This window comes from Panthera onca, chromosome A2 (assembly GCF_046562875.1).
Source record: "Panthera onca isolate mPanOnc1 chromosome A2, mPanOnc1 haplotype 2, whole genome shotgun sequence".
In the NCBI taxonomy this organism is placed as follows: domain Eukaryota; kingdom Metazoa; phylum Chordata; class Mammalia; order Carnivora; family Felidae; genus Panthera; species Panthera onca.
In genome coordinates this window covers 76,886,354-76,910,478 of record NC_138340.1, presented here as the reverse complement: position 1 = coordinate 76,910,478, position 24,125 = coordinate 76,886,354, and the positions used below count along the sequence as shown (strand labels likewise).

At 42.6% G+C, this 24,125-nt stretch overlaps 2 protein-coding genes across 2 annotated transcripts in view; one reads left to right on the top strand and one right to left on the bottom strand.

Moving 5' to 3' along the window:
- DLD (dihydrolipoamide dehydrogenase) overlaps nucleotides 1-7,232 on the top strand; it is a 34,819-nt gene extending 27,587 nt beyond the window's left edge. The window contains exons 9-14 of the mRNA XM_060632256.3: nucleotides 3,288-3,478; nucleotides 3,927-4,097; nucleotides 4,419-4,608; nucleotides 5,265-5,402; nucleotides 6,292-6,381; nucleotides 6,476-7,232. Of these exons, the coding sequence (XP_060488239.1) occupies nucleotides 3,288-3,478; nucleotides 3,927-4,097; nucleotides 4,419-4,608; nucleotides 5,265-5,402; nucleotides 6,292-6,381; nucleotides 6,476-6,541 (846 nt within the window). The 3' untranslated portion in view covers nucleotides 6,542-7,232. The remainder of the gene's footprint in view (nucleotides 1-3,287; nucleotides 3,479-3,926; nucleotides 4,098-4,418; nucleotides 4,609-5,264; nucleotides 5,403-6,291; nucleotides 6,382-6,475) is intronic.
- A 2,563-nt stretch (nucleotides 7,233-9,795) lies between these two features.
- The window catches only part of LAMB1 (laminin subunit beta 1), a 74,064-nt gene continuing 59,734 nt past the window's right edge, over nucleotides 9,796-24,125 (bottom strand). The window contains exons 25-33 of the mRNA XM_078442557.2: nucleotides 22,214-22,398; nucleotides 20,855-21,096; nucleotides 17,529-17,732; nucleotides 16,757-16,901; nucleotides 14,526-14,733; nucleotides 14,174-14,315; nucleotides 11,728-11,904; nucleotides 10,244-10,403; nucleotides 9,796-10,090 (exon numbers count right to left, since the gene is read on the bottom strand). Of these exons, the coding sequence (XP_078298683.1) occupies nucleotides 9,954-10,090; nucleotides 10,244-10,403; nucleotides 11,728-11,904; nucleotides 14,174-14,315; nucleotides 14,526-14,733; nucleotides 16,757-16,901; nucleotides 17,529-17,732; nucleotides 20,855-21,096; nucleotides 22,214-22,398 (1,600 nt within the window). The 3' untranslated portion in view covers nucleotides 9,796-9,953. The remainder of the gene's footprint in view (nucleotides 10,091-10,243; nucleotides 10,404-11,727; nucleotides 11,905-14,173; nucleotides 14,316-14,525; nucleotides 14,734-16,756; nucleotides 16,902-17,528; nucleotides 17,733-20,854; nucleotides 21,097-22,213; nucleotides 22,399-24,125) is intronic.

The window sequence follows — 24,125 nt, the reverse complement described above, 5'->3', positions numbered from 1 at the left end:
CAGTTACCGCAGTCTTATCAATAAGGTTGCTTATGTTTGTGATTAATCGTTTTATATATTTTGGGGCTCCCATACTCGGCACATAGACATTTATAATTGTTAGCTCTTCCTGTTGGATAGACACTCTAATTATTATATAATGCCCTTCCTCATCTCTTGTTTCAGCCTTTAATTTAAAATCTAGTTTGATATAAGTATGGCTACTCCAGCTTTCTTTTGACTTCCAGTAGCATGATAGATAGTTCTCCATCCCCTCACTTTCAATCTGAAGGTGTCCTCAGGTCTAAAATGAGTCTCTTGCAGACAGCGAATAGATGGGTCTTGTTTTTTTATCCATTCTAATACCCTGTGTCTTTTGGTTAGAGCATTTAGTCCGTTTACATTCAGTGTTATTATTGAAAGATACGAGTTTAGAGTCATTGTGATGTCTGTAGGTTTCATGCTTGTAGTGATGTCTCTGGTACTTTGTGGTCCTTGCAACATTTTACTCACAGAATCCCCCTTAGGATTTTGTAGGGCTGGTTTAGTGGTGATGAATTCCTTCAGTTTTTGTTTGGGAATACCTTTATCTCTCCTTCTGTTCTGAATGACAGACTTGCTGGATAAAGGATTCTCGGCTGCCTATTTTTTCTGTTCATCACATTGAAGATTTCCTGCCATTCCTTTCTGGCCTGCCAAGTTTCAGTAGATAGGTCTGCCACTAGTCTTATGGGTCTCCCTTTATAAGTTAGAGCCTGTTTATCCCTAGCTGCTTTCAGAATTTTCTCTTTATCCTTGTATTTTGTCAGTTTCACTATGATATGTCATGCAGAAGATTGATTCAAGTTATGTCTGAAGGGAGTTCTCTGTGCCTCTTGGATTTCAAAGCCTTTTTCCTTCCTTGGATCAGGGAAGTTCTTTGCTATGATTCGTTCACGTACACCTTCAACCCCTTTCTCTCTCTTTTCCTCTTCTGGAATTTCTATTATACGGATATTGTTTCGTTTGATGCATCACTTAGTTTTCTAATTCTCCCCTCATACTCCTGGATTTTTTTATCTTTTTCTCAGCTTCCTCTTTTTCCATAATTTTATTTTCTAATTCACCTGTACTCTTCTCTGCCTCTTCAATCCATGCTGTGGTCACCTCCATTTTATTTTGTACCTCATTTATAGCATTTTTTTAGCTCCTCATGACAGTTTCTTAGTCCCCTGATCTCTGTAGCAATAGGTTCTCTGCTGTCCTCTATGCTTTTTTCAAGCCCAGCGATTAGTTTTATGACTATTATTCTAAATTCTTGTTCCGTTATATTGCTTAAATCGTTTTTGATCAATTTGTTAGCTGTCGCAACTTCCTGGAGTTTCTTTTGAGGAGAGTTCTTCCGTTTCATCATTTTGGGTAGTCCCTAGGGTGGCTTCAGATTGCAGGGCACTTCCCCTGTGCTGTCTGGAGTAACTTGTGTTGGCGGGCAGGGCCGCAGTCAGACCCGATATCTGCCCCCAGCCCACCGCTGGGACCACAGTCAAACTGGTGTGTACCTTCTCTTCCCCTCTCCCAGGGGCAGGACTCACTGTGGAGTGGTGTGGCCCCTGTCTGGGCTACTTGCACACTGTCAGGCTTGTGGTGCTCCTTCAGTGGGATCCGGCATATTAGCCAGGGTGGATCCGCAAGGTGCACAGGGGTGGGAGGGGCAGGCTTAGCTCGCTTTGCTGTCGGTGGTCCCCTGTGGGAGGGGCCCTGCATCACCTGGAGGGAGGCAGACCCACTGGAGGGATGGATCCACAGAAGCACAGCGTTGGGTGTTTGTGAGGTGCAAGCAAGTTCGGTGATGGTGACTGGTTCCCTTTGGGATTTCAGGTGGGGGATGGGAGAGAGAGATGGCGCTTCCCAGCGCCTTTGTTCCCTGCTGAGCTGAGCTCTGCCTTCCAGGGCTCAACACCTCTCCCTCCCATTGTCCTCTCACCCTCCCGCTCTCCGCTCTCCAAGAGCAGAGCTGTTCACTTTTAACATTCCAGATGTTAAGTCCTGCTGGCTCTCAGAACTCACACAGTCCAGCCCCTCCGCTTTTGCAAGCCAGACTTCGGGGGCCCTGCCTTGCTGGGCGGGCTGCCCCTCCACTGCCCTGGCTCCCTCCCGCCAGTCCGCGTCACCTTTCCGCCCTTCCTAACAACCTTCCGTGGGCCTCTTGTCTACACTTGAGAGGTCTGGAGAGTCCATTTTGCTAGTCTTCTGGCGGTTTTCTGGGTTTTTTATGCCGATGTGGGTGGAATATAAGCTATCAGCAGGAGGAGGTGAGCCCAGCGTCCTCCTATGCTGCCATCTTCCGTTTCAATCTTCCATAAGTTTTACAATCTTGGGCTTTACCTTAAGGTCCATGCTTCATTTTGGCTTAATTTTTGTATATGCTTGTGGTTGAATTTTTAGTGTTACTGTATTGGCTTTAGTTAACTCAGCTTTCCAAAAACTCCTGAAACTTTTAAAAATGAATGCATAAACCTAATTGAAAGGTAAAACCTCTTAATGGTGAATTTTAAATTACCAGGTGATTTTGATACAAATTCTTGCAGAGGATATGTTCATAGTTTTTCATATTTTATTTAATGTTGTAAAATTATATTCATCTTGCCTATTTCACAAATAGGTATTCAAAGTGATAATTGCTAAAATAAAACCAGCATTCTGTTTAAATTATAATTTGAATAAAAAAGTAAACATGTCTCTATTGAGAAAATAAAATAGGAAACCAGTTTAATAGTTTACAAACATCGGTAATTAGTAGCAACAAGAGGCTTTTTCTTCTCCCTCAGGACCTCCTTTCCCACTTGTTCCCCTCCTTCTGGACCAACCAGTTCCGGTATAGCTCTTTCCCTCTCTTCTTCAAGTCTTTGTGCACACGTCACTCCCAGTGAAGCTTTCCCCAATGACCCCATGGTTTAAAATTGCAGGCTTACTCCTCCAGTAGTCCTGGTTTTGTTTCCTCATTTATTTCTCTCAGAGCACATTATTATCCTCTGAATTTTACTTCATATGCCTCCCCTACCAGAGTTTAAGATCCCTAGGGGCAACGTGTTGTTCGCTGATGTGTGCCTAGATTATAGTAGGTGCTCAATTAATGTTGAAGGAATGAATAGTATATGAAATATGTTTACCACAGGTTAATTTGAGGTTAATTTTAAACCTCAGAGCTTCTAATAGGAATGTATTAATAAAAGAAAATATCTGACAATAAGTTAAAATGCTTTGGTAAATATCTACTATAGAAACTTTAATTTTTTTTTTTTATGACTTTTAAAAACTATTCTCTACAGGGTTCAGTTTGGCAAAGACTTGGTGCCGATGTGACTGCAGTTGAGTTTTTAGGTCATGTTGGTGGAATTGGAATTGATATGGAGATATCTAAAAACTTTCAACGCATCCTTCAAAAACAAGGATTTAAATTTAAATTGAATACAAAAGTTACTGGTGCTACCAAGAAGTCAGATGGAAAAATTGATGTTTCGTAAGTATGCTACATTTGGTTTTGATATGATATCCTTAAGAAAAACACTCCTTTTGCAGAATCAGATTTGGTTAGAACTTAGGGCCATCTTACTGCTTAGTATAACTCCATATTGCTTATTAAATCAGTCCATTGAAATTCATGGTTAAGTTGATGCTAGGAAAATTAACCCAGTGTTCTCACTGTAATGTGATTTCTCATAGTATATATTCAGAAATATTTAAACTCTCAATGTTCAGTGAAACTCAGTAGTTTTAGATCTATGTGGAAATCCATAATATTAGATTGCTTACTATTGATAGACCTCCAGGGGATATGTACAGTTTTTCATTGCCTGACTCCTGTTAGAATTGTTGGCAACACTTGAGAAATGTCTGGTCTTAATTCTAAGTCTGTGAGTTTTTTATGTTGATGTGTGTTTAATAGTCATACACTGTTCATTGTCTAGTATTGAAGGCGCTTCTGGTGGTAAAGCTGAAGTCATCACGTGTGATGTGCTCTTGGTTTGCATTGGCCGACGACCCTTTACTCAGAATTTGGGACTAGAAGAGCTTGGAATTGAATTAGATCCTAGAGGTAGAATTCCAGTCAATACCAGATTCCAAACTAAAATTCCAAAGTAAGTTGGATAGTTAATTGCATTTTCAAAAATGTTTTAATTTATTTCAAACACTGTTGAAAATCTGACTTTTGCCACGCTTAAAACACGCCATTGGCTTTGGGGAAGAATGGTAAACTTCTATGTGAAAACAAAACTAACGGAAGTTTTTCATTACCCAAAGACTAGAACCTGAACTCACAGATCTATGAAGAGCTGTATTTTATATACTTATCGGTTATTTAATAACTAGAGACTTTTATTTTTATTACCACGGCATGACTGAAGATGAGTATCTGTGGTGGCCGAAGTTCACCATGTTTCTTTTCATCTGTGCGGTAGCATCTATGCTATTGGTGATGTGGTTGCTGGTCCGATGCTGGCTCACAAAGCGGAGGATGAAGGCATTATCTGTGTTGAAGGAATGGCTGGTGGCGCTGTGCACATTGACTACAACTGTGTCCCATCGGTGATTTACACGCACCCTGAAGTTGCTTGGGTTGGCAAATCAGAAGAACAGTTGAAGGAAGAGGTAATTATCTTTTTTTTTTTTAAGTTTGTTTATTCTGAGAGAGGTTGCAAAGCGAGTGGGAGAGGGGGTGAGAGAGAGAGAGAGAGAGAGAGAGAGAGAGAGAGAGAGATTGAATCCCAAGCAGCCTCCGCACTATCAGCAAGAAGCCCGATGCGGGGCTTGAGCTCACACCATGAGATCATGACCTGAGCCAAAGTTGGACGCTTAACCAACTGAGCCACCTAGGAGCCCCAAAAGAAGAGGTTATTCTGAATGCGAGGGTAGTTGTACTGTATAGCGTATGAACTGTGTTAATGACCCTGGTGGCTGAGAATCATTTTATTATTGCATTAATGTATTTTGAAATTATGTAGAAGTTATAGCTTCTATACTTTTCCCTTTGTTAGTAGCATAGAGGAGATCATTCACTTGCCTGTATTCAAATAGTAATTCCAGAGCTTTTTAATTTCCCTTGAAATATCCCCAGGTAGACTGGCATTTGCTTATGTTTGTACCCAAACTGTATCTCATTAGCAAGAGGCTTTGGTCTTGCCTTCAACACACTCTGAAGAATTGCCTTCTTGGGGCTTATTTTCTGAACAAATGACGGATGATTTCACCAATGGGAATGCGTTGTTTCAGAGTTGACATAGGTTGTCCTTTTCTGTCTCTCCCAGGGCATCGAGTACAAAGTCGGCAAGTTCCCCTTTGCTGCCAACAGCAGGGCGAAGACCAATGCCGACACAGATGGCCTGGTGAAGATTCTGGGACAAAAATCCACAGACAGGGTACTGGGAGCACATATTCTCGGGCCAGTGAGTATTCTAGACCCCACATCCCATCGTGATTTCTGGAAAGCATTGCTGTGTAGATGAATTTAAAACCACCTGCTGTTTACATCCTGAGTTTTTTATTTACCGGCAAACATTTGTGTGTGGTTTCTGATAAGGCAGCACTCAGTCTTGGCCGTCACATCATCAGCTTTCCATACCGCAACTAAGGTTATCCTTTTAAAACCTACACCAGGCCCTGGGCCTAACACTCTCCAGTGGCCCTTTTCAGCTTTGGGCTGTTATATCCAAGGCCCCACTAAATCTGGTCCTGTCTGCCTTTGACCTCATGTCTTCTCACTGTTGCCTTTTGCTCATTGATTCCCTGTCTTGTGGGCCTTCTCTCAGGTTGTTAGCAGGCCGGTGTTGCCAGGTTAGAGCCCTTGGGCTTGGAGAACCTGTTGTCTGGAGAGCTGGGCCTCCCGGGCTTTGCATGAGTGGCTCCTACAAGGTCTCAGCTCACGTGGTGCCTCTAAGAGAAGCCTTTCCTACCACTGAATCTGAAATATGGCCTCCCCCAAGGTATCCAATGTAATCATGATGATAGGCCCCTCGAGCGCTTACTCTGGAATACGTTTTTCTGAATACATTCAGTAACTTTAGTTTTCCCAATTCTGGGAGGTAGGAGTCACTGTTCCCATTTCTGAAGTGAATAAATGGAATGAAGCACACAGCATGAGCACTTAAGGTAGTAAGTGGTAGGATTTGAATCCAGGCCAGCGGGCTCCAGAGCCTAGGCCCTTAACTTCTGTGCCACCTTTTCTGTGAAGCTTTTCCTGACTGAGGCTTTGGTTAACTGCTGTAACAGCAAATCTTGTTAGCTTGTAGTTTTTGCCTTGGGGCATAAACGACTTCTTGGTTTATTATTTTCAAGGGTGCTGGTGAGATGATAAATGAAGCTGCTCTTGCTTTGGAGTATGGAGCATCCTGTGAAGATATAGCTAGAGTCTGCCACGCGCACCCGGTAATTACCAACAGTGTACGGAATAATGCCTACCTAGATTTTCGTCTCACCTGCAAATAATTTGCTTTGTAATTTCAAATTTCTTCCTTTACAGACCTTATCAGAAGCATTTAGAGAAGCAAACCTGGCTGCATCATTTGGCAAATCAATCAACTTTTAAAATAGAAGATTCTATTTTTCTGAAATCTCCTGGGAGCTTTTGTAGAGGTCACATTTCTGAACAGGAAATGCTCACAGCTCCAAGAATTTCTAGGACTGAATTATGAAACTTTTGGAAGGTTTTAGTAAGTTTGGATGGAATGGAATAATCTCATCTATTTTAAATAAATTTAATATTTTGTTTCAGCACATTAATATTGGAGGAAGAAGCTACTTATAGTAGCTTCCTGGAACATTTTCTTCAACCCATATTTTCATGCTGTTTCTGAAAAATTCACCTTCACTAAATTTATGTTATGTAGCTTTTAATCTCTGCTATTGTAAAGTTGGATTTACTTACATGGATGGAGCTGGAGGTAGGGTATGTGAACCAGCTGTGTTTGATGCAAGGTGACCAAGTTATTTTAAACTTGGTTTTCATATTGGAAACAGAGTTAGTCATTAGAATAAGGTTAAAATATGTATAAACCAAACCAATGTAAATAAATGGTCTCTGACTTGTTTTATTTAATCCCCAAATTCTTACGGTTTAGAGGTAGAATGTTTAAATTTTTAAGGACCCATTGAGGTCTACAGTCTGTAGTTAGTTATCCAAATTAAGGAGATACATCTGTGAAATTCAAATATTAAATGAGGACTCATGTATTACAGCAGGGAATGAAAATCCAGAAATAAACAGTCTTAAATATACATTTACTGGTTGTTTTGAATGGATATCAAGATGGTCCTAGTTCTTCTCTGACTACCGCTAGTGTGTATTCTTATTTCTCTTTGTTGTTCCTTTTAGAGGCCCGGATGTATCTTTTTACCACACTGGGGGACAACTGTAAAGTCATTACCTTTACGTCTGTGTTAGTGATTCCAGCTCTATGTGGAACATAGACTTTTGGAGACATAGCATATTTAGTCTGCTGTCTTCTATGGATTTCCAGTGTGTCCTTGGCTGGGTAAATGACTATTTCTTTGTATTTGTTGACTTAATGTTTAAAATGGCCATTGCTTGGGGCGCCTGGCTGGCTTAGTCCATAGAGCATGCGACTCGCGACCTCATGGTTGTGAATTCGAGCCCCACACTGGGTGTAGAGGTTACTTAAAATCTTTGAAGGAAAAAGTGAAATGGCCATTTCTCAAATAATTAAATGTTAAATGGGCTTTTGCATATTTTAACTAAATTTAAGTATCATTTCAGATTAAGTACTTCTTAAATTTAGGTAAGTGTATTCTGAAAAGGAAAAGAAACTATCTTGAAGTAGAAGAAATATGTAAACTAGATACTTGATTGCAATTTAAAGATCATAGTCTAAGGAAAATTTAGAATGTAATCTATCAGCAGAAAGCTGTGTGGAGTAAGATACCGTCAGTATCTTGTTACTGACAATGCTCAGTAGTCTTCGGGTTTTAGTGGCATCACACACATAATGGGTCCCATCTCCCTTTTTCTTCCTACGTCCAGTAGTCGTAGATTGTGGTGTGGTCATTATGAATGTGACATTGTAAAGGCTCTGGGTTGTTACCTACCTCTGAAAACTAGGGAATTTTTCTTCAGTAGGCAGTTAACTTGGCTAAACTCCCGACTCCAAGTTTGTTGTCTTTGCTGGGGGCACAGGCCAACCAGAGGTCGGGCAGATTATATGTGCAGTTGGGTGGCCCTCCCCATCGTGCCGTGCTCTTTTGGGGTTCCTTCCTCCTATTTCAGTTCTCATTGCCCCAAATTCAGTCCTTCTGATCCTGTAACCAGAAAAACTTGGCTTCTGCCCAAGTTGCCACTTCCTGGGACCTACCCTCAAGTGAAAAGCCGTTAAAAATGGGAATTACACCCAGTGCTGTTCTTGGTCACCTCCCTTGTACCTTCTGCCTGCTTCTGGTTGTTCTCCCGGACCTGTACTTTTTAAAAATATGTATATATTTTGTCCAGAGTTTGCATTTGATATTAGGAGGGTTGTCCTGATATGTGCTACTTTGCCATTATTGGAAATGACCTCTTGTGCTTTAAAATCTGAAATCCCAATCTTATGTGAAGTGCCAGCTTATTTAAACTTCAAAACCTGTCCCCTCCTCTAGGGAAAAAGTTTCTAATTAGGGAATAGTGAAATAGAATTTAATTTGAATTCCTAGCTGTAGAAACAAAATGGTTACATATATCTAGGTGGGAACAAAGTTGTGGGTGTAAAACGAATTTTAAATATTCACTTATTTATTAAGTTCTCAATATTTTCTTGGCTTGTGAAGGGTGTGACTCAGTTGTCCAAATCACTGAGCTGATTAAAATGAGTGATTTCAAAGTGAGTCTTTAAACTGAAAAGGAATGAATAGTAAACAAAGTACTTAAAATTAAGGAAAGAGAACAGTTGCTCTAGTAGATGATGAGGTGAAACTACTTTGCTAGGTATTGGGATCTCTACCTAAAGAAATTGGGATCTCTACCTAAAGAAAACTGACATCATTGCCTTGAGGGAGGAAGTTGCCTTATTGTTTGAATTAGGTCCGTTTAGCTTCTCTTCGGGCCTAGCTTCAAACGCAGCTGTGTTGTGTGTGGGGGTGGCTGGTAGTGGTACACGGCCATGGCCTTGCTATAACGAGAATGTGTGAGAAAACCACTTGGGGCCTGTTGTTACCCAGCTAGCTCGGCTGTGAAGTTGACGCAGGTCTGGCGGTACTCCCGCTATTTTCTTTAGCGTGTGGAATGGTCATCCTGTGATTGTTTTGGCCTTACCTGCAGATTGCCGTGGAGAATCTTTAGTCTGTGAAATCTAATAAAGAATATAAAGGTGAGCAGTTCCAGCACCCCTTTGTACTGTGCCCTGCTCAGCTGGCGGGAACAATGTTTATATCCGGCTGCATACAGTTTAAACCCTCCCCTCACCATCTACAGTAGGGCCGGGATTGCTAACCCTTAAAAGCCACAATTTACCCTCCTCATTCTCTAAAAATTGCCTTCTGTTCTCTTTCCCAGACCGAGGAGTATTTAGAGGAGTTTCGGAGATTGGATTTCCTGAGCAGCCATTGAAATGGTGAAGGTGGTTCAGGCCTTTCTCCTCCCCTCCACTTGGGAGTCCCACGGGGAGGTGATTTCGGGGGCAGGTTTGTGGAGGATATTGACGTAGCAGATTACAGCCTGTTTACAGACAAAACAGAAATTGGGGTCCCAGAGGCAAGTGGCTTGTTTATAAATCCATCTGTACATTGAAAATGTTTTTGGTTAAAGGGATTCCTGAACACTAAATCAGTAAAACAATGTAAGAAGAATACTCAATATAGATTTATACAAAAGCACTGTACTTTATTTAACTCCATACAAAACGTGGTGATTAAAAACATTAAATAGGTAATCAGTTTTAGTTTTGAAGATCATTGTCAGTTTTTAAAATGTAGCTGTTTTACTTTGGTCACCTCAGCCACCTTGCAGCCCTTTGTTACAAGCAGGTGCTGTAAACAGCAACCTTCTGGCTTATATCCTTGAGGAGCGAACGGACTTCTCCTTCCAGTCTTACTAATTCTTGAGCTTTATCTTCTAAATATTTTTGATTGTCCTCATATTTTCTTTCTAAATCTGTGGGAGAGAAAAAGAAAAAAGTCTGAGCAATTTATTCTCGGTTGACCTCAATCTAACAGTGGTCGTTTGATTTCTGCCTTTTAAATAGAAGAAACTTTACGGGTGTCCTTATTGTTAAATACGTCCCGAAAGCACGAGCCTAAGCCCTACCTTTCAGGAGCTGCAGCTTGCTGTTTGCTTGAGCCAAAAGTGTTTTTGCTTCATTTTGTAGCATTTCAGCTTTTCTTCTGGCATCAGCTGACTCTTCAGTTTTTTGGGCAATTAATTTTTCTACTTTCTTATACTTTTCATCAACTTCACCATCCAGAGCCTGTAGTTCCATCGAGACACAAAGAGGTGATAAATGTAATCTCGGACATTAAGAGCCTAGTGTAATTGGAGCAAGCTTGGAACCGTACTCGGGCGTTGAGCTATTCAGTGTAAATATGTTGAAAATAAATGTAACACCAACATGAGTTTTTAAACTCACGTTTGGAGTTGTAAGCAGGTCTCTAGGGCTAAGCCTTTAGGTTAGCACTTTTCTGGAGATGTTATAGGACAGTTATATGGAGGTAGAGAAGTATATTTTTCTCTAAAGTAGATTTGCTGAGATCTAATCATTTAGATCTCAGACAAGGGCCATCTGGATCTGGACCCGGGTGCGTAGAGAGTTAAGGAAGGAGAGGGGAGACTAGCATGCACACAGGGCACAGGGGTGGGCGAGGAGCTGTGAAACTGAAAAGGCACCACAAGTGCTGCTTTTGGGGAACACGGTTCCAACAACAGCCATTTGATAGAGGGATTTCATTTCAGGGTTTTGTTCTTACTGTAATCAAGTGCTATATTTTTGCAAAAATGCTCTGTAAAGACTGCTTGAGAGATTTATGCTCTCAGAGCTGCAAGAAAGTACAAACTTCTCACTGTTCGGTTCTCTTCCCTAACCAGATGTCAGGGGTTGAATGCTCCCCTCAGAAGTTTAAAAGATTCCTTTGGAGAGAGACATTTGCCCACTAAACATGTTTCAGTGATAACTTGGCTTCTAATGACAAATGGGAATCCTAGGAGACCTTCTCTGCAAAATACAGCACCTTCCAGCGAGAAGAAGGGGTGAGGTTTAGTTCCCTGCCAGCTGTTCTGGTATGAACCCCTTAAGCTTTTTCTACCCTGCTTTTAAAGGCCAGGTAATTATGCCATAAAGTACAAGCTCAGTACGCTGGTTTTAAGACTTCTGCCCCTGGGGCGCCTGCATGGCTCAGTCGGTTGATTTCAGCTCAGGTCATGATCTCACAGTTTGTGATACTGAGCCCTGTGTCAGGCCCTGCACTGATGGTGTGGAGCTTGCTTGGGATTCTCTCTCTCTAAATCAAACAGTTAAATAAAAGACTCCCCCCTGCCCCCAAGTTACTTTCATTTTTCTGCACCCTTATCCAAGTTTGGATATCAGAGCTTAGGTCACGCTTACTGGACACTTCCATATCCACTCCCACCCTTTCCATCTGTCTCTCTAAAGACTGTTGTTTCAAAACCGGTCACTTGGGATGTTTCTGATAAGTAACTCTTAGGTCCACATCCCTTACTAATCCCAGGGAAGGCGGTTGAGGAGGCTCATTGCTCCTTTACAAAACACAGCTGTGAAGTCACAAGGATTTACTTACCTTCTTGACATCATCCGCACTTTGTTTCACAGTGTATACTACTTTCTCAATATATTCTGCCTCCCCAGAGTTCTGGGCAGCCTTCCGTTTCAGTTCTTCCACATTCCTCTCAAGCTCGCTGATGCGCTGGGAGGCGTTGAGCAAGTTCTCCTCCGAAGCCGCTGTTTCCGACTCAATCTACAAGTACAATGTCAGTCACCCAGCAAGCCATCAGTAAGCGGTAGGACGTGCTATGAATACGAGTTTACAGGAAGATTAAAAGGCCACTCTGCCGTTTCACTTTAGACCAAAAGGAAAATATAATTTCAGGAAAGCTTATATAAAGTGCCCATCTTTATTCTTAATTCTGATGATCTAGGCTGAAATGTAAAATTCTTCACTGAACCACCCCCAGACAGCTTGATGTGTTGAGAAAGCATTTTAAGGACACCTGCAAACTTTGGCAAAACAATGTTCACAAATAAGCAGATGTGAGGAAAAGGATTGCCACATAAATTTCCAAATTACTGTGGGTGGGAAAATGAGTACTCCCAAGTCACCTTTAGTTTTTCCTGTCAGCCCTAAATATTAAACTCCAAGGGGCACCCGGGTGGCTCAGTTAAGTGTCTGACTCTGCTTAGATCATGATCTCACAGTTCATGAGTTTGAGCCCCCAACTCTCTGCTGTCAGTACAGAGCCTGCTTTGGATCCTCTGTCCCCCTCTTTCTGCCCCTCCCCTGCTCCCACGTGTGCTGTCACAAAATAAACATTAAAATATATTAAACTCTAGTGGAGGTCATGGGTCTTCAGCAACTACCTGGAAAGTTGAGTGTTTTCAGGTAAGGCAGACCAGGAATGTTTCTGAAAACTGAAAAGTTACTATAGGACCGTGAAAGGTCACGTAGTCTGGGGAAGTGACAGCTGGAACCTATAAATACTCAAAGTCATTTAGGAAAATCTATTTGGGTAACTGGTGAGGGTCCACATGTGATCGCTTTTCAAGGAATAATCAATGAACATCAATTTTTAACAGCTAGCCCAAGTAAGTAGTCTGACCCATGACTGAAGAACCAATTTCATGGAGCACCATAGAATTAGGTCTGAATAATAACAGTGTCATAACTAAGGAGTCACTGTGGATACATGGTAAAATTTGTAGGTATTTCATGCTAAATGATTCTTAACCTAAAAGCTTACCTATTAATTAACATAAAAGTATTCTTATAGTTCTTAGAGGATAAGCTCTATAGTTTTAAAGGAGTGAATAGTTTTTGACAACCTTTCATTAATAGCATAGTTTAGAGTTGCTTTTTCTTTCTTATTCTTAACCTAAAGTGCTTCCTGTCCCCCAGGGACCCCAGAAAAACAAAACCAGTTTTCACTTACATCATCAAGCCAAATATCCCACGTATGATTTGATTAAATCCTATATTTCCCATTTGGCTTTTCCAAACGTAATTTTTTTTTTTATCAAGTCACCTAAATTAAAGTTCAGTAAAATGATAACAGCACAGTGAGAAATTTGAAAAACCCTAGAGATAGAAAAGTCAGAATAATCAAAGAGAACATAGTCTGGTGGGAAAGTGTCATATTTTTTTCTACATTTGAACAAGTGGCCTGAAGAAAGGGCCTTTTGTTTACTCAAAATTAAGAAGGAAATGTGGCTGAAGGAACTGTCGAGTCTCAAGAACAATAGAGTAGGGGAAGACAAGTTTGTATCAACCAATGGTAAGAAAAGCAGGTTGAAAAACCACCTCCTAGGTTTTAAACATTATGGGTTGTTGGCTTGAGAAGGGCTAATAGCATCTAATTTCAAAATATATTCTGAGAAGATGTGTAAGGATCACCTGAGTCCACTTTTTCCTCCATCCATTAAAAAAAAATTTTTTTTAATGTTTATTTAGAGGGAGAGAGAGAGAAAGAGTGTGAGATAGGGAGAGACAAAATCCGAAGCAGGCTCCAGGCTCTGAGCTGTCAGCACAGAGCTTGATGTGGGGCTCAAACCCACGGATTGTGAGATCATGACCTGAGCTGATATCAGATGCTTAACTGACTAAGCCATTCAGATGCCCCCCCACCTCATCAATTTTGAGATCCTGGTCTTAAGTATGTAGGTTACTTTTGGGCTGCTTTACAGCAGAATGAGTTTTCTAAAACTAAATTTGGAAATTAATACTATCCTTCATACTACTAAATAGAGTCCTTGAACAGGAGACAAAAATATACACTATCTTCCTTAGGCTTTTTGTAGGGGTGAACGTAAAGGGGGCCCTCATGTTCCAGTGTCTTCAGGGTCTCCCCCCCCCCCCAAAACACTTTTAGCATCTGTGCTGAGGGAGTAGTTCAGATTTATGTAAATTAGAGGAATCCTTTAGTGTTTAGTTGTAATGGTTTTCATGTAACTGTCAAATGCACTTTGATAGGGTTTATGTGCCTGTTTTCTCCCACGTACAGCAAGGATCTTACCGAAGTCAGCAGGTTCTGGGTTCCCTGGATGTCTTCATCTGCTTGTTTAATTGCTTTCTCTGCTGCAATCTGGGCCTTTTCTGCTTCCTCCAGAGCCTCCTTGACCATGTCTGCAGTGACTTTAACATCAGTTGCACTTTTGCTGAGGAAAAGAATGAGACAATCTACGTGAAAAAGTACTTCCTCTCGGGGCATTTAAAAATACCTTTCTTTCCAAGAACAGCCTTTTTGGAATCAATCAGAGGGACTCATACAGGTCACACTTAGAAATTTCACTGGTTGAAGAAATCCCTTTTACTCCCTGCTAGATACACAAAATAAACCCCCTAAATGCCACAACGTCTTCAGATACCTGGCTCTTTTAGCTTCTTCTAGCAACATCTCTGCTCTGGCAATGTCAGCAGCACTTTGCTGTAGAATAACCTCTACTTGAGAAAGGCTTTCAACTCGCTCCCGAATGTCTTCTGTCAAGTTCTGTAACTGCTCTGGGGTGCTGGGCATTTCCATTTTCAGCACTTCGTTAGCAACTGCTTCAATGCTGTCCAAATCAGCACTATCCTCTGTCAAAAGCAAAGATGTCCCCATAAAGAGGTGAAAGTCACAGATGGTTAACTCAGTCACTTCTGGTCACCCACCAGGTGAAGAGCATTCTGGGGCGACATCAAGGCATACACATAGTCTAAGAACTTATAGTCTTGTTGAGTAGTTACACATGGAAAAGTTAACTACTAGAATTTGCCTGTAGGCTGAGAAAGTCAGGAAAGTCTTCATGGAGGATGAGGAACTGATCAGGTTTTGAAGGATAATAGGATTTGGAAGGAGAGAGAGGGACATCTTTGGATGGAGAGACTGTATGGGCTGAGCATGTCATGTGGAAAGTCAAACAGAGTGAATGGTCCCGATTACAGAAAAGAGTGGACCCCAGGATGTACATCTGGGACTTGATTCTAAAAGGCAATGAAAACTTTTAGTTGGGGTTGGAAGAATAGCTAGGAGACTATTATAAATGCAGATGTAAGGAACTCATATTCCTTGTACAAATGATCTGGATTTTGGAAATTACCAAAAAGGGGAAAATCTAGTCAGAGAAGCAAGAGAATCAGATTGTGTATTATCAAAGAAGCCAAAGGATTTCAAATGTCAAATGTGAAAGGTGGTTGAAAAAATGCTTAAGAGGTTAAGCTTTAAATAGGTCACTGATTGAAGGTTTTTTGATTTTCTTTTTCACTGTTAATACAAAAATGGACCCCCTAAGGATTTGAGCACAGGAAAATATTTGATCAAGCGATGGCTTCCACAGGATGTTTCATAAGATACCCGTAGGATATCACTGGCTCCTTTCTTATTCCCCATTTTCCTGCTAACAGAATACTGATTTTGTTCAGGCACCTACCTCTAAGGTAAGGTAAACCTAGCAACTCAAGAGTTAAATGAAGATTGGCATGCCAATTAGGGTAATCCCATTCTGTTTGCCAGTGACATTTCTGCATCAGCATGGGATGCATTTCTGGCCAGTGAGATTATGGAGAGGACTGTTCACGGCTTCTGGGGAAGATTTCCTCCCTTTAAAAAAGGTACAATGGGAATAGGTGGGGTCTCCTTCCATTAGATATTATTGAGTATTTATGTGAAGTCTGAAATTTTGGCAGCCACCTTGTAACCAGGAGGAGCCGGCCTGACAGCAAGCCTGATATTCTTACTCCCTGGGTCCCAGAACCATGGAGCTATCCTACTACTGAACTTGTTATGTGATATAATATGCATCTCTATTAAGTCCATTTCACTTAAAAGTTTTGTGTAACTAGAAGCCAAAACCTTCCTTATTGGTAACACTTAGATGGTTGACCAGAAACATGCGCTGAACCACCAATTCTAGAGATTTTCTTCCTCTAGATACAACACTAAGGGATAGAGCTGACCATAAATACAAGATCCTGTAAATGACAGGATTACAACGCTTTGCAGGCAATGTCAAAATAAGCCACTATTCTAAGGATCTAGTGACATTCTATGTAATCTAGAACAGATTCCAAATTCAGTTCTCACACTATGGGTTTGACTTCCCGATTTCCTACTTGGGTTTCCCATCTGTGTCTGCACAACATCAGAGATTCTTACGTGCACATAAGCTTAAGAAATGCCAACATTTCTTAACATGAACTTTTTTTGTTTTGGTTTGGGAAATGTTACTTTTTATTCCCAAGCAGAAATTGATTTTATCTAAAACGCAGACCTGAATTCTGGTCTCTCAAACACAGACTCTTAGAAAACAGTTTTTAGGGGTGCTGTGGCTCAGCCAGGTAGGTGTCCAACTTTAGCTCAGGTCACGGTCTCATGGTTTGGGTTGTGGGTTCCAGCCCTGCGCTGGGTTCTCAGCACAGAGCCTGCTTCAGATCCTCTGTCCCCACCTCTCTCTCTGCCCCTCCCCTGCTCGTGCACCCGTGCTCTTTCTCTCTCTCAAAAATAAACATTTTTTTAAAAATGGCTTATAGATGCCTGACAAAAGTTAAAAAAAGTAAATAAAACCAGTTTTTATATTCCAAGATAGAAATATCTAAAAGTAAAATGAAAATAACTCCTTACGGGTCAAAAAGTTTCGGATTTGCTTGATCAGATTTCTCAGGTCCTCATTGCTCTTGTCCACTTTTTCTTTGGTGGCATTGGTTTTCTGCAGAACATCCTGAGCATTTTGTTTTGCCTCGTCTGCCCTCAGTTTCGCTTCAGAGACCTAAATAGGAATAAATTACCCAGGGAACAGCTTCACTCTTTCTAAAGCAAACCAGAATACTATAAGTGGTCCAGAAAATGATGCTGAGAAACTATGCATTTGGAATCCGGGCTTTTAGAAACAAATGGCTTTTCATTCAACCGCAGTGTATCCCCATAGAGGCTGGAAGTACTCAGTATACAGATTGCTACATGATAGTCTTCTACAGACAGGGCTAGGGTATAAACATTTGTTCTAATGTGTTTAACTCCTCCAGAACATCTGGTGGCCTATAAAATATTTTTTGGGGGTATCAATATAAATATTTCAGTTAACTTTGTCACTTTGGAAAAATCAACGCTCAGTTCGTTGCTCAGGATGAGATTTTTACAGCACAGCTGAATGTATTCAGAAGCCTGGCCCCCTGGTCAGTAAATCTCAGATTACGGTGAGGAGGAGAAAGCACGTTCCTAAATCATCTCTGAACAAAACCGCCTCGTGTATTTCCCTGACCTCACAAAAACTTGAACTTTCCTATTTGATGGTGACACTCGCTTTTGATTTTACCATTTAGAACTGATTTCTCCCCTCCCGATCCTCCTCCAGTCGGTCACTGAGAGCAAACGCCAGGGCCGTCGGCCTAATTACCATTTTGGAGAGCTGCTCCACCTCGGCCAGGGCGCTCAGGACATCGCGGTCAAAGTCCATGGCTTTCTGCCAGGCACTGTGGGCGACCGTGACCAGGCCGCCACAGCCGGGTCCCCCACACTTCTTCTCTCCTTCGTCAGTCCTGCAGTTCGGGCCGCCACACTCGGTCTCGGAACAAGAGGCCCCCGGAGGCGTCCCACAGGTCTGCAACGAGCCAAGAGGCAGGCACGGGCCCTCAGAGGGGGAGTCTGCAACAGCTGTGCAGGGCCTGGGTGGCCCGGGGGGCCCCAGAGAGCATGTAGGTGGTCCTCAGCAAGGGTGCTGGAGAACACAGTGTTCAGGATGGAGAGAGGAGCCGAGAGCTCAGGAATCATGGCCAGGGGAGCCATGAAAACTTAGGACGCTTCGTCAATACCTCCTGCCCTGATGAACTGGAATAGCATATGGGCGCTATGTGGGGTGCAAATGTTATCTGCTGGGTCAAGTTGAAATCTGCCCAACATGGGAGCCAAAGAATGCTTCCCCTTGATCCTAGACCATTGGATTGACACAAACAAGCAAGAGGTACTGACAAACTTCTTTAGACCTGGCATCTGGTCTGTTTTGGTCAATAGGGTGACATAAAAGGCCCATTATCTGGCCTTTTAGTACCTTCAAATCTTGGGAAGACAGGCTCACTGTGCATAAAACAGCCAAGAATAGGTCAGGTACTGTCAGGAAGAAGGAAAGCAGACAGAGGAGAGACTACTGACGGCTGCAGCTGTAGTTGGGGAAGGATGTCCTTGCTGTCTGGTGGGGTTTGAGCAGGGCAAGTGGGAGAACATTCCAGACGTGAGAGGAAAACAGAAAATAGTAGGGGCAAAGGTGGATTTCACTTTTACAAAAAGCAACCCCCCATAATCCTCTGGCCACTGCATGCACATGCACACTGATAAATTACAAGTCTGCTGTGTGATGGGAAAGGCTGAGCAGGGAGCAAACTGCAGAACCGTCCTCTCATATTGAAAAAAGGCAGTGAGAAGCAGGTAATGCTCCCAAACAAGGAAGGTATTCTTTTTTAAGAAATAAAGTAGGTTTTGAATAAATAGTCAACTCCTTAGACTAATAATTTTCTGGTACTTATAATCCCATTAGATCTCAAATTAACAAATAGTTTTGGGGCACCTGGATGGTTCCGTCAGTTAAGCGTCCTACCTACTTCAGCTCAGGTCATGATCTCACGGTCTGTGAGTTCGAGCCCCGCATCGGGAGCCTGCTTCAGATTCTGTATTTCTCTCTCTCTCTGCACCTCCCCCCCCCCCCCCCCCGCTTGTGCTCTCTCTCTCTCTCAAAAGTAAATACTTAAAAAAAATAGTCTTTCATGTAGCTGGCTTACAGAACATAAAAAGCTTCAGAAAACAGTTTATTCTGCATTGCCGTAGGAGAACATGAGCCGTAATCAAGAAGAGAAGCAGAAGGCCTCAGGGAGGCCTTCTAAAAACAACCTGACGACACCCTAGGAGATCTGTTCTATTTCAACCCTGCAAGCAGGAAAAAAACCAGATGCAAAAACAAAGAACTGAAGGTACTCAAAAAACACAAAGGGACAAAAACCTCTCTACCCAAGAAATACCAGTATGGAACCTGTAAAGGGAGATCTCATAGGAGAATTAAATACCTGCAGTGAGCGAACAGAAGCCAGCTCATCCCTGGGCAGTTCACCCAATGGAAAAGCAGGTACCAGGAAGGGCCCCCAATCGTATGGCCTGATCAGGCAAGGGACCCTTCACGCCCTCCCTTCCTAGACACCTGTTGCAACAAGCAAACCTCCTTTAGCATGATAGCTGCTTTCATTTTAGTTTGCGGAGATTTTATCTGTGATTACTGGTTTTTACTAGAATTTGTAATGTAGCACTCAATCCTGGAAGGAAAGAGAGAATTGGCATTTCACGCCTATATGTAGTGACTTTGTCCCCTGTGAAGTCTACACGTTGCTCTGGGCCTCGATTTTTCTAATAAGCCACGACAGGAGTGATCCGCCTTACTCCCTCTTTCCACTAAATGCTATGATGCTTAATAATCTATCACCTTGTAGGCATCGATTACGTTGGGCACAATACAGTCATGACAGTGTGTTTTTGCCAATTTCAGAGACAGCGAGATGGGGGGAAGGTGAGGAGGCCAGGAGGGAGGGGACTTGCACTAAAACCAAATCGTAAGGAAGCCTGAACCGTTCATGGTCTTCTGTGCACCACCTGCCTCCTGCTTTCTACTGTTCCTAAGCTAAGAGAGCACAAGCCTGAGTCTATAAACAATACGCTCCAAATTCTCCCAATAGGTATCCTTCCATGAAAAACGGTAAGGAAGCAAGAGGAAGAAAACAGGCAGAGTTTGGCTTTTTTTGGCCCTCTGCCAGATTTTCATTAAACTCACTCCTCAATTTCATTTGGCTCCAGAGTTACTTTTTAAAAGCTTCTGGGAAATGAATCTACTTTCGAGGTTGGTCTCAAGGTTAATCTTCACCAGGTAAAGTTACTGGAACAAAGGAACATTTTTAATTTACACCCAGGGAAAACATTCTTTTGCTCCTTTAATTTTTTTGAAGAAGCCCCACCACCCCCCCGCCCCCCCCCACCCCGCCCCCAAATATTCTTGAATGGCTCCACTGTGAAGGAGTTTGCATTTGGACTCAGAACTATGTGAAAAAGGGAGCACCTGGGTGGCTCAGTTGGTTAAGTGTCCGACCTCAGCTCAGGTCATGATCTCGCAGCTCGTGAGTTCAAGCCCCATGTCGGGTTCTGTGCTGACAGCTCAGAGCCTGGAGCCTGCTTCGGATTCTGTGTCTCCCTCCCTCTCTGCCCCTCCCCCGCTGTCTCTTGAAAATGAATAAACCTTAAAAAAAATAATAAAGAACTATGTGGAAAAAAAAAATGTCTACAGTTTAAAAAAGGTTAAAATCTGAATAAGAAGTCACCGATTCAATTTAACAGTCTGGTCTCCCATCCAAGTACTAACCGGGCCCGACCCTGCTTAGCCTCGGAGATCAGACGAGATCGGGCGGGTTCAGGGTGGTATGGCTGTAGATTCAATTTAACAGTCTGGGAAAGGAGTCTTGATTCTTTGTATCACAGAGGAACCGGCTAGCTGGACGTGGGGGAAGGTTGGAAAGGCACCCACTCTTGTTTTTATCTGGCTTGAAGGTGGATACCCATAGGGGGTCCAGAGACCTGAGGCCAGGTTCACTCCCGCTGGTTCATTTGCAAAATGAACAGTACGACTGACAACACAGGGTGGGTTTCCTTCCTAATTTGCATCAGAGCCTGGAGACCAGACCCTCAAAACCTTACCATCTCGGCAACGGCTGAAAGGTCTAGACTCTGTAGTTTGCCTGCCAGTTCATCCAGAAGGCGGGCCTGTTCCTCTTGTTTTTCCCTGAACTGGGATTCTCGTTCCAACAACAACTCTTCTACTCTGTCCCGAGTGAGAGTCGACTGGTCCACAGTGCTGTTGGAATCTGTGGTGGAGGCGTTCACCCTCTCCTCTGCCTCTAGAGACATCTGGAAATACTTGGTGATGCTATCCAAGGCGCCTAGGGCATCAAATGAAATGGCCCGCGGTTAAACCTCTCGTCCTCGTGCCCGTAAGGGATGCCCGTATCTGGTGTCTTCCAGCCCTCAGTTTACTGTGTGGTTTTGTTTTAAAACTCAAGGACCAAAATCTTTACGAAGACCTGGAACTTTCCTCTCCTGAGCAATGGCTACACTTTGTCCTATTAACAGCTATTTCTGGCCAAACATCTGGATGACAAATCAAGTCAATCATGCAGATGTCTGCATACAGGCAACTTTCCAGTTCTTTCTCAATAGCTAGTGGTGTCAGGCAGCCTGCAGATCACACGTCCAGATGTATTTTAATCTTTTCTTGGTCATTTGACTATTTCGATCCACTCAAACGACTAGTATTACATATGTAAAACAGCATGGCATGTTTTGGCTTTAAGGACCTAGCCAGAAAAATAAATGATCGTGCGTACAATAGGATGGTCAGTGCTATCTAACACTGCAGAAACTGTTCCCTGAACAGGCAACATTCTTGAATATAAAAGAATTTGCTGAAGTACCAATTTAATTTCCTAACTATTCAGGAGAGCCCATTTCCAAGAAAAGACAAGGAGGTTAAACCATTCACTGAAAAAAGCCTGGAAAGGGATGCCATTCTCACACACGATGACTGCTGCTCACTCCATGGCGTCTCCCTTTGTCTCTCTGTGCCCCGGCTCCCACATTTGTAAATGGGGACTGTAATCCTTACTTGTGCCAGAGACTCAATGAGAAAAAGCTTTAAAATTACTAGAAAGCGGGGCACCTGGGTGGCTCAGTCGGTTGAGCGGCCGACTTCGGCTCAGGTCATGATCTCACGGTCCGTGAGTTCGAGCCCCACGTCGGGCTCTGTGCTGACCGCTCAGAGCCTGGAGCCTGTTTCGGATTCTGTGTCTCCCTGTCTCTCTGCCCCTCCCCTGTTCATGCTCTGTCTCTCTCTGTCTCAAAAATAAATAAATGCTAAAAAAAAAAAAAAAAAAAAATTAAAATAAAATAAAATTACTAGAAAGCATTAACTTTTACTCTCAAAGTGCTGTAGTAAAAGGTTAGACAGAGGGGGTTAAATCCTGTTGTCCAGGATTGCACATTGGCACAAAAAATGCTCACCCCGAATATCTGAGTTTTTGATAAATTCCAACTGCTCAGCAAGCTCTTTCACTGTGTTGTCTAGGCTTTCTGCTTCTGTCTGTAGAGAATCTAGTTCTCTGGCCGTGCTGTTGCTTTGGGAAGCTGTGTCAGACAATTTCACTTCTACTTGAGCCATCTTGTCTGTAACATCTTTGGTTAATTTCCTGTAAAGAGAAGGGTAAGTTTCCAGAAGTAAAAGCAACCAAAGGGAATTCTGAAGTCTCATTTTTTTTTTTTTAACATTTTCTACAAATACTGTCCCCATTACTCTGTAACTTCAAACCAACTCAGTACTTTGTTAACTATTTGCTTCCAAGTACTAGTTTTATTCTCTTCAACATTAGGAAGCTGTATCAAATCCACCAATTTTCCTTTCTTCGAAGACCTGGAAGAAAAGCCTAGAAGCGCCAATCAGCGGTGTTGTGGTGGATGCACTGGAAGAGGGATTCCGAACACCTGCTGTCTTCTGAGCAAAGGTCCAGAGCATGGAGTTCCTGCCCCCTATGTGGGCAGGCTCCAAGCCCACACAACCCCACAGCTCGAAAGACCTAACTGACGCCAGTGTAGAATCGTGCCTCCCAGCCACCTGCCAAAAAGGCTCTTCTCCAAACCTCAGGGATCCCCTTCAAGATGAGACATGCAGAGAGGAAGCCCCACAGCCACCAGGAAGACAAAGAGCCACCCACATGAGCCCTCCGTACATTCTGCCTTAGCAAGGTCCCATCAAAGGAGCCTCCTCGTCCACCGACAAGCAACCCTTTTATCTTCCGTAAGAAAGAAAGTAGTTATCTCCCAGAATGGACTTGGAAACACATTTAGCTTTCACAATATTTCATTTGGAATCTAAACCCAACTGCATTCTCTTCTGTTTGTCACATCTCCAAAGCTGTATCTGAGGCATCTATTTGGATATTACTTATATATACAGTGTGTGTGTGTGTGTGTGTGTACACAGATAATCACAAAGAACGTAATGTTTGAGAAGACCTTAGCTCTGGGCTTTACTGGGTCACCTAATTGAATATAACTGTCTCCTCAGGGAGGTAAGAGTCAGTATAAAACATGGGGAAGATGTACAAAGGCCAAAAGGCTGGGGGCCGTTAGAAAAATGCTATTTAAAGCGGAGATAAAAATCATGACCCGACTCAAAGGAAAAGTGCTTAAAAGGATTTGTAGGCTAAATTGCATTTTATAAACTCAACCTTCTTTTCCTGAGGCAATTATAATATAGTTTCTTTTCTCAGTGCTCTTTTATTCATGTGTTGGTTCTCAGCAGGCTTTCATTTCTTCCCAGGTCTCCTACAATGTTACAATTTTTAAAGGAATCAAATCTAACATTGTATATTTTTTAATAACAGCCACTTTGGATCCTAAGACCTGTGTCCTTGGATGTTGTGTTGACACAAGATTAATCAAACCAGTTTCTCCGAGCGATTACAATCTACCCGATTAGATGAATAGTGAGGGTAGAAACAGAGCCATTTCAGGAATGTAACCTCTCTTCTGGCAGGCTCTCAAAGGACACCCAGATTGTTTTGTTCTCCCTTAGGTGCAGGAGACCGAGGCCAAGAATCAGGTCCTAAGTGGCCTGCACTCGGCCGACAGCCTTCTCAAGCTTGTTGCTGCGTGTTAGGAGGCTGAGGGCACCACCGTCTCTTTAATGAGGTAAAATCCCTCACTGAATGCATTATCGCCCTGCAGCAGACATTTCCGAACGTTCTGTGTCCCGGACACAAGACCTCCAGCCTGGAATCAAGGACCCGTTACTTGAAACCTAGGAGGTCTAGGAAGGACCCCCCACAAGGTGCCTAAGCGCATGTCTGCTGTTCCCTTGCTGCTGTTTACAGCGCAGAGGTGAAAAGTCCATCTGTCTTCTCAGGCTGATTCAAGT